The 10094-nt window shown below is 33.2% G+C and overlaps 1 protein-coding gene and 2 long non-coding RNA genes across 3 annotated transcripts; 2 read left to right on the top strand and 1 right to left on the bottom strand.

Annotated features, from left to right (window-relative positions):
• On the top strand, nt 1-569 carry LOC149094300 (uncharacterized). Its single transcript, XR_016198233.1, has 2 exons — nt 1-134; nt 203-569. It is a non-coding gene; the product is annotated as an uncharacterized LOC149094300 (long non-coding RNA).
• A 2249-nt stretch (nt 570-2818) lies between these two features.
• Nucleotides 2819-3637, top strand: LOC149094299 (uncharacterized). The gene is made up of 2 exons (XR_016198232.1): nt 2819-3207; nt 3276-3637. It is a non-coding gene; the product is annotated as an uncharacterized LOC149094299 (long non-coding RNA).
• LOC107368161 (ATP-binding cassette sub-family C member 3-like) lies at nt 3230-9736 on the bottom strand. The gene is made up of 12 exons (XM_015935946.3): nt 9563-9736; nt 9279-9455; nt 9092-9217; nt 8886-9023; nt 8655-8783; nt 8047-8580; nt 7176-7634; nt 6958-7104; nt 5923-6898; nt 5192-5853; nt 4668-5096; nt 3230-4603 (listed from the first exon to the last, which is right to left on the bottom strand). Exons 1-12 carry the CDS (start codon nt 9596-9598, stop codon nt 3824-3826), a joined length of 4593 nt encoding a protein of 1530 aa, XP_015791432.2. The 5' UTR covers nt 9599-9736; the 3' UTR covers nt 3230-3823.
• Between the last annotated feature and the right edge of the window lie 358 nt (nt 9737-10094).

Raw genomic sequence — 10094 nt, 5'->3', positions numbered from 1 at the left:
ACCAACAACAGTTGAATCAACTTCAAACATTTTACAACAAGTTAAATCAAATCCATCAAATTCAATCAAAATGAACTCACAATCCATCAAAGCAATCTTTGCCTTCATCTTCACCGTTATCCTCGCTTTTTCTGGTAAGTAACAAACATTCAACTCTTTAATGTTTCAACCATAATTTAATTCTTGATTTACATTTATTTAGCCAATGTTGAGGCCAATCGAGGAGGAAAAGGTGGATCAATTATCATCTTGGGAGGACAGAATCAAGGCCATGGTTACATTCCTTATCCAGTCATGATGGGAGGTTGGGGATGTGGTCACTCTAGCCACGGTCATGGTGGACTTGGACATTCAAGCTTTGACTTTGGAAGCCATGGACTTGGAGGGTTCAAACGATAGAGATGAAACTAATTCTTTCGGTGCTTCTAATAACGTGTAAATTATTTCAATATATTCATATCTCATATTCATCCTCATTATGATCAACTCAAGAAATTGATTTTGTAAAGAAATGATTGAATGAATTTAAAGTTATTAATTTCAATTAAATTTAAATTTTGTTATAATAATTAAGTGCTTCTTAAATACTTTTTAAAATCGGAAAGAGATAAATGTCTAAATGCATGTAGTGAAGTAATAGCCTAAGAAAACTCACAATTTAACTCCATAGCCTATTTCTTCTCTATCAATTATCAATGACCTGGTACTTTGACTAAATCTTTAGAATCAGAATTTCCTATAACATTTTTAATCGTTTTATTGAACCAATTTGAAACCAAAGGAGCAGCGTTTCACTGAAACATGGGGACAAAATAGACTTGAAGTGTCCAAGACAATCCTTTGTCCTACATTGAACATTAGCAATATGAAAACTGGTTTTGACATTATCCACAGATGAATACAGATGCATCTTAGGTTCTTTCGGTTTGGGTTCATAACAGAGAAGGTCAAAACGGAGAAAGCAAAAGAGAGAAAGACAGAATAGAGAAAGCATGATTGCGATTCTTCATCTTGAAGTTTAGTCCGACGATGAATATAATTGTCAAGCACTGAAAGTTTAGCACCTTTGTTTGAATTCACAAAGCGAAAATTATCAGACATAATTAAACAATTTAAATGAAAAGATAATATTAAAAGCATAAATGTGAAAAATAGCGACGAAAGTTGAATGGTCAATGACCATAAATGAGTTTTTATTTAGTAAATTCATTAAAATACAAAACCGATTAAAAGTTAAGAGCTCAAAATTTCAAGTTAAACTGCTTTTCGCTATAATGACCTTCTCTGTTTTGACCCTTTACCGTTCTTTCACTTTCACCTTAGAGGTATAACACTTTGTTTCAGTTACCCAAAAGAAGCTCTACTTTACCACCTTTTTGTGTATCTTTCATTGTGTAATAATAAATATAAACTTTTTTCTGTGAAATGAATGGAAATAATTGTAATTCTGATAAAAGTAAGTTTCGTTTTTGTATTAAATTCAGTTTGAAAACATACTTTTTCAATGTTAGTAACAATAAAAGTGAAGCTATCGGATGAGGATTATCATGATATTTCCATTGATTGGTCGAATGAGCGTTTTGATTACACAAAACAAATATTTCACCAGGTAAGTCAAAGGAAAAGTATTTGAATAAAGTTTAATTGGTCTCTTCCTTAATATTCATAGCTTGCTGCATACACCGGGCTACCAATTCCGTACATACCTCATGTCGATGTGTACAATCTGCATGCCATTTGGTATATCTTAAACCCGGAATTCAAAAGAATGTAAATTTTTTTGCCTTTGTTTTTCAATTGACTTCTTTCAATTAATTCCTATCTTTTAATTGATCATTTAGAATACCTTAGTGCATCGAGATCTTGTTGATGAAACTGAATGTAGTCATCTACACTGTAACTACTTGGGAAGCAGAGCTTTTACAAATATAATTATTGGCAAGATACAGTCAGATTACTTACATTCAACTCTGGATTATGATTTTATATTCCGAGATCGTCAATATTCCAGCGAGTATCTCGGTTTAAAAATTCTGAGTTTATTGCGTCTATGCTGTGGTAGACAATCTTATTATTGTGAAAAAGCCCATCGCTACTCACGAATCCGCGGTTAAATTTGAATATCAGAATAGGACTTGAAGTGTCCCAAGACAGTTTTTTGTCCTACATTGAACATTGACAATATTCAATTTAAAACAATATAACAAATCATAAGATTATTAATGAATCAATCTCTTTGCAAAATAATTTGACTTAACTTACTCAAAGTAAATGGCCACAATATTTCTCTAAAATCATGTCACATCAAAAAGTATCACAATATACTTATAAAATACCAATTCCAAGCGCAAGTTGCAGTGCCTTAACTTAGCTCATAACATTTTGAGTGAGTGAATTTCCGATCTGTTCGTCTCCTGCGTGATTGTCACTCACTCTGTGTGTGGTTAAAGCATTAGTTTATTTAATGTTGATTTTAAAATCAACATTTCTCGAATCAATTATTGATAGAAGTTAATTTGACTAACAATAGCTAATGTTATGGAACTATGCTTATTAACTAATCAAGGGAATACCATAAATGCAATCAATGTAATTGCTTTACTTTTGATTTACAGTGCGATACAAGTTTGTGCTAAAGAGTTAATAAGAAAAGTCCTCAAATATTTGTCTGGTTTTCAGGTAATGCAATTGTCGGTTTTTTTGATGACTACTGTAGACATTTTAATTCAATTCGGATTTCTCTCTTAACCGATCCATTTCGAACTTTCTCCTTTTCTAAGTTGACGCATTTTCAGTGATTAAAAGTCTCACTTATGAAGAGTGCGCTCGTACCGAAGCAACATGACATTATTTTCGCTGATACGTTAAGTTAAATGGTGTCATTGTCGTGAATCATTTTAAGGCCTTAATTTGATATACTTGTATATTAAATAATTATGTCTATATTGTGTTCCTATTAATTATAAGTTGAATAGGAAGACTCACTTTTCATTAATAAAATGGTTGGTCAACCATGAATATTAAAATCAAAGTATATAAAGAGATTCATCTACTGGTTATGTATCACAATCAAACCAACAACAGTTGAATCAACTTCAAACATTTTACAACAAGTTAAATCAAATCCATCAAATTCAATCAAAATGAACTCACAATCCATCAAAGCAATCTTTGCCTTCATCTTCACCGTTATCCTCGCTTTTTCTGGTAAGTAACAAACATTCAACTCTTTAATGTTTCAACCATAATTTAATTCTTGATTTACATTTATTTAGCCAATGTTGAGGCCAATCGAGGAGGAAAAGGTGGATCAATTATCATCTTGGGAGGACAGAATCAAGGCCATGGTTACATTCCTTATCCAGTCATGATGGGAGGTTGGGGATGTGGTCACTCTAGCCACGGTCATGGTGGACTTGGACATTCAAGCTTTGACTTTGGAAGCCATGGACTTGGAGGGTTCAAACGATAGAGATGAAACTAATTCTTTCGGTGCTTCTAATAACGTGTAAATTATTTCAATATATTCATATCTCATATTCATCCTCATTATGATCAACTCAAGAAATTGATTTTGTAAAGAAATGATTGAATGAATTTAAAGTTATAAATTTCAATTAAATTATATTTCTTGTAATTTTTGTAAGGATTCTTAAATATTTTTTAAATCGGAAAGAGATAAATGTCTAACAATGTAAATGCATGTAGTATGAGAACAATATTCAATTCTCGGCTTGATTTTACTTTTGAATGAATGCAGTGATGGATTTCGGTTCATTGAAGTCATTAGCTGAAATCGATGATTACATAAACTTCTTTGCAATTACAAAAGTTGAGCTTCTTGGACCATCGAATAAAATTTAGAGTCAACATCAGCCAAAAGATTAGCAGGTGAATCATATTCAATTAGTTTGCCTTCACTCAAAACAATGATTTTGTCGTAATCCATTATTGTGTTCAATCGATGAGCAATGGTTATTATTGTACAGTCTGCAAATTCGCGACGAATGGTTGATTGAATCATTTTATCAGTTTCGATGTCAACAGCAGCTGTAGCCTCATCAAGGACCAAAATCTTAGACCGGCGAAGTAGAGCTCGAGCAAGACAAAATAATTGTCTCTGGCCGATACTCAAATTTTCACCTCCTTCAGCAACAATATAATCTAAACCTGAAGGATGCGAATTGACGAACTGTCTCAATTGTGTTTGCTCTAGTACTTTCCAAATCTCAGAATCTGAATGTCTATTGAATGGATCTAAATTAGTTCGAAATGAGGCAGAAAACAAGACAAGATCTTGAGGAATAACAGTTAACTTGGATCTCAAGTCATGTAAACCAACTGTGCAAATGTCTTGTCCATCAATGGATATCATTCCAGTACAGGGCTCAATCAATCTGAAAAGACCTAAAGTTAAAGATGATTTTCCGGCTCCAGTTCGTCCAACAATCCCGACCTTTTCAGTTGCTTTTATTTTCAAATTGATGTTATTTAAAATTTTATCGAGTCCGGGTCGATAGCGAGTTGAATAGTCTTTGAAAACGATTTCCCCTTTATGAGGCCAAAAGTCTGATGGGCGATTAGTGTAATTTATCCAGTCCGCCTTAAAAATAAAATAGGAGAGTCAACATGTGATAAACTAAACGACACTGTAAACTTCAACTGACCTCTGATTCTAGTTCCGTGTACTCTAAGCACCTTTCGATCGAAATCATATCGATTTCCAACAACGAAAAGGCAAAACTCATATAGTTGAGAGCTTGAGTTATTAACAACGCATAACTCAGCGCTAATCCATTTGTACCTTGGTTGGTTGTATCACGAGATAAAACAGCAAAAATAGCAACAGCAGCAACAACTATTTGTCCCAAAAAGTCAAGTCTGATTGCAAGCCATCTGATGGCGGCAGCATTGAGAAAGACGCAAGAATTATTGATGTCCACTTTCTGGTAACATTGCTCGATAAACTTATCGTTCATTCCATAAGTACGAATCAATGTTGTTCCAGTAATTGTTTCACTAAAATGAGCATAAACCGGTGATCTTGTTATCGATTGAATTCGCTTCAATTGCCTGGATGAAGCAAGATAAAATTTCTGTAAAATGCAAAATTGAAAAGTTTTAGAAACTTTGCAACAGATTTCAAGCAATTGATTTCAATAGCAATTTAAAACTAATTCATTTTACTCACTTGAAGAATGAGATAGACACAGAAAACTATGGCTATCACAATAATCACATAACCATTTTCAATGACAATACCAATGATGGAAGTTAATGATGATATCATGTTATTGAAAACGAATCTTACACTCATAGAAATTCGATAATCAGCGACATCAATATCCATTGTAAAACGATTTAATACTCTACCCATTGGTGTTGTATCGAAAAAGGCCATTGGCGATTGAATGATATTCTGTAGCATTCGTTTATGGATCTTAACGGCTCCATTAAGAATAGCAAAGTTTAAAATTATTGCATTGGTAATGAAAAAAATGGAATCAAGAGCACCTAATGCTGAATAGACACCCAATCTACTGAGTCTCAATGAAGTATTGTTAGCCTTTGAAGAATCTAAATAATCTTCGGACCATTTCGATAGCCATAAATTGGCACCAAGATTACATCCATTTGAAGCGATGAAAAGTCCAACCGAGCAAGAAATCAATCCGAATCCAACAGTTTTAAAATAGTCCAAGTAAACTCGCCATTTAACTCCACCGATCTCAGCCTGTTCCTTCTCTATCAACTGACCTGGTACCTTGAGTAAATCTTTAGAATCCAAATTTTTAATAACATGTTTTAATCGATTGATTGAATCAATCTCAAGTTTATGTCCAAATTGTGGAGCTAAACGAGAAGAAAACAGTTTTAACATCAATTCGTTCGATACTTAAATTGGTTGAGGAAATTATTTACCCATTTTGTTGTTTTCAAACTCATTTCTGTTTGTAAAACAGTTAGCGATATGATATTCGCAAGAATCTTGCGATATTCGATCGTAATCGAGAGCGATTTGAGAAATATTTGAATCAACTCTAGGCTCATTCAGATACATCGTCTTATTTATATTATCATCAAAGTCTTCACTTAAATTTCCACAATTGAAATCATCATTGACCAAATAATTGAGAACAAGTTGTGAAAATTCGCCTTTTTGTTTCAACAATTCATTATAAGTTCCCAATTCACTGATTTGACCACCTTTAAGCACAATTATCTGATCAACTTGAGGTAAAAAGGAAAGTCTATGAGTTACCAAAAGCCTCGTTTTATCCTTCAACAAACCATTAGGACCGATAACTTGGTTGAATAAATGAGATGCGACATGAACATCAACTGCTGATAATGGATCATCCAGCAAAACTACATCACAATTTGAATAAACAGCTCTAGCAAAGCTGATCCGCTGCTTTTGACCTCCACTCAAATTAACCCCTCTTTCTCCAATCTCGGTCAGATCACCTGCAGGAAGAATGGCCAAGTCTGGACGAAGAGCACAGGCGTCCAAGATTTGGTCAAACTTTGCTTTACAATAAGGCTGTCCGAAGATGATGTTGTCTCGAAGAGTCGTATTTTGAATCCATGCGAGTTGAGGAACATAACCAACTTTACCGTAAACATTTACAGATCCACTAACCTTGTGTAAATCACCTAAAAGAGACGCCAGCAATGATGATTTACCACTGCCTATGGGTCCAACGATGGCAATTAACTTTGCTTTGCCAACCGACAAGTTGATTGAATGCAAAACGGGTTCATCTTGAGTCGACCAACAGAAAGTTGCATCTTTAACAGTTATCGGCGTTTCTTCATTTGTATCGTGTTGGATCGTTTGAGAATCCAGTTCTTCACATTTTAGGAATGCGTTTATTCGTTTTATTGATATAATAAACTGAAACAATGAAATTCGAAATGAATAAAGTATCTATTTAAATGTTAAAATTTGCTTACATTTGCAATATGCGATACAACCATTGGTAACATTCCCATCGGATGCCTTAAAATGTTGAGTAAGGAAAGTGATACAAATGCTTTGTTTGCAGTGAGAATGTTATTTGAGTCAATTAAAGTAAACGTTGCGAGATTTGCTGTAAGAATCTGGTTAGAAAGTTAATTGTAGGTTAATCAGAAATACAATGAACATGTTAAATCGAATGAGTGAAACTTACAATGAACGGAAAACAAAGGAACAGAAATACAGGAATTCCAGACCAAATAGCTTGTCTCTTTAGACTCTTGATTTCTCTCGATCTAATCATAACAATCAAATCTGCAAAAACCTTTTCCCATGCATAAAGCTTGAGAACCTTCATTCCATTAAGAATTTCGGACATTAACTTGGCACGTTGGTCCTTTTCAGACATTATTTTAGCCTGGATTCTCTTGATAATATTGGTAACTAATAAATTCAATGGAATCAAAATCAACATACAGATTATTCCTGAAACAGTTGCTACTCCTAATTGTTTCCAAAGAAGTAAATTAGCTATAGTTAATTGTATCGGAATAATCCAAATGATATTAACCATATTGACACAATCAACTATATGCTGCACATCAACGGCCATTAAGTTTACGATCTGTCCTGTTTTGTAGTTGCGCTTAGCTTCTCCAGAAAGTAACAAGCTCTACAATAAATGCGAACAAGTTTTTGGATGAAATGACAAAATTAACACAGTTGTAACATATAAAAGAAATTTACAAATGGGCAAGAACGGGTAAAAATTAATTTCTTGCAAATTTAGACTTTGTTAGTTTGTAGGAGATTTAAAACTGATTTGAGACTTGGCGGGTTTGTAAGGATATGATATTGAAGTATTTATTAGCGCCAATGAACTCAGTTTTTTTGTCCCTACAAACGTATAAAGTCTGAATTGGAAAGAAATTAATCTTTACCCGTTTCTGCCCATTTGTGTCAATTTGCGTATAAATGTGATAATTGTGATAGTTTTGTCTTTTTAGTAACAACCTAGCGAGCATATTATTGAATGATATTAACTTTATAAAACATGACAAACAAAGACGAATAAAATTGCTCACCTTACGATAAATAACGGAAATAAGAGCCGATCTAATCTTGATTGATGTTACTTGGATCCAAAATTCATATTGAGAATCAAAGATTGATTGAAGTATGGCTGATATTATTAATGCTTTTACAAGAATAATTCCTTGCCAAGTTGGATCATCAGACGAAATGAATGTTAACATGAAGTCAAGTATTTGTGGACTTGCTATCGCTGAGAGACTTGCAATTAATTTGAAAAATGTACAGAGGAACAGCCATGGCCAGAATTTTTTGACGAACTCGCCAAATAAGTTATACTTTAGACCAGTCGCTTGAGCTTGATAAGTCTGTTGCTTTTGTCCTTCCTTACTTTTGATTGCAATTGACTGACCTCTTGCCAATAGATTATCAAAAGTAGCCTCTAAATTTGAAGTCTCATATTGTTCTGGAATACTCCAAACATCTTTTGATTCAAGTGTTTTACGGTAACCCAAATAGGCCATTGAATTGTACCAATGAAACGTTATTCGGGATAAAAATGAGCTTGATGCATAAGGAGACATTGACTTTAACAAAAGTTAAGAAATATTACAATATTATCCATAAAGAAATAAGAAACTCAATAAATAATTTTACTTACCTTAATGTGCAAGCAATTTGTATTCAGTGAATCGGAGGACCAGTTGAGTAGATAAATGGACAGAATTAAAACTATTTGCAATGTTTTAAGGGTAAAATCAGCTTGTCCATAAGTCCATGGCAAGGGTACCTTTCGTTGCAAACATAAAACGTAGAACATATAATAATTATACTATTTTTGAACATTTTGTGTTATAATCTGTTATTCATAAAGGAATCAAACTTAATGTACCAAACTTAGGAGAGTTGCAATTACTGTCCAATAATTGATGCTGGACTGGATAACCATTGACATCCAAAAGATGAACAGTAGTCCAGAGCTTTGAATGCCCTTCCTTTTGCATAATAATAATAAATAAGTTGCCGTTGCCTAATGAATAAATTACAGAGATTTCATGATTTAATGATTTTTTGACTTAATTATAAAAAGATACTTACAAATGAAATTAACTTTATCAGTGGTGAACAGTATTGGTATGGATAAGTCTGTTTAATGTGACGGCTTTGTATTCCGACGGAAATGAGCTCATAAATGTTTGAGATTATTAAAGTGAGAGACAGAATCTAGAAGAGACATTTTAAAAAATTAATAAAGTTGTTAGGACTCCACAAATCGATACTTAACTAATTTAAAGACTAATTTGAAAGTCCATTCAAGTCGCAGTTTGGATAAGTTAGTTGATGATAAAATGACAAAAGGAATGGCGAAGAGAAAGGCGAAAGATGGAAACCAAAGGAGCAGCGTTTCACAGAAACATGGCGACAGAATAGGACTTGAAGTGTCCCAAGACAGTTTTTTGTCCTACATTGAACATTGACAATATTCAATTTAAAACAATAAAACAAATTATGAGGTTATTAGTCTCTTAATGAATCAATCTCTTTGCAAAATAACTTGACTTAACTTACCCAAAGTGAATGGCCACAATATTTCTCTAAAATCATGTCGCTTCAAAAAGATATCACAATATTATCATCAAATAGTTGTTCCAAGCACAAGTTTCAGTGGCATAACTCAGCTCATAACATTTTGAGTGAATAAATTTCCGATCTGTTCGTCTCCTGTGTAATTGTCACTCACTCTGTGTGTGGTTAAAGCATTAGTTTATTTATAGTTGATTTTAAAATCAACATTTCTCGAATCAATTATTGATAGAAGTTAATTTGACTAACAATAGCTAATGTTATGGAACTATGCTTATTAACTAATCAAGTGATTACCATAAATGCAATCAATGTAATTGCTTTACTTTTGATTTACAATGCGATACAAGTTTGTGCTACAGATCAACAAATATTTGTCTGATTTTCAGGTAATGCAATTGTCGATTTTGTTGATCTAACTTTGATGACTACTGTAAACATTTAAATTCAGTTTTTTCTTATATCAAAATGAACCAATTAATAAATCAATGATTATGGGAAGGTGGATATTTAACTC

The sequence above is a fragment of the Tetranychus urticae genome, chromosome 2 (genome assembly GCF_039701765.1).
Source record: "Tetranychus urticae isolate SD_2017Ah chromosome 2, NJAU_TeUrti_SD_1.0, whole genome shotgun sequence".
Classification (NCBI taxonomy): domain Eukaryota; kingdom Metazoa; phylum Arthropoda; class Arachnida; order Trombidiformes; family Tetranychidae; genus Tetranychus; species Tetranychus urticae.
Note: the sequence above shows the minus strand (reverse complement) of the source record. Positions and strands in the feature narration are given on the sequence as shown.

Bases quoted from the DNA above. Each gene is read 5' to 3' on its own strand.
- LOC107368161 (XM_015935946.3), bottom strand. From the start codon at position 9,598: ATGATTTTAGAGAAATATTGTGGCCATTCACTTTGG. The intron at 9,218-9,278 runs GTTAAGTATCGA...TGTCTCTTCTAG, and splicing joins TCAAATTAGTCTTTAAATTA to ATTCTGTCTCTCACTTTAAT. The intron at 7,635-8,046 runs GTGAGCAATTTT...CATTTATTGTAG, and splicing joins TTTCCGTTATTTATCGTAAG to AGCTTGTTACTTTCTGGAGA.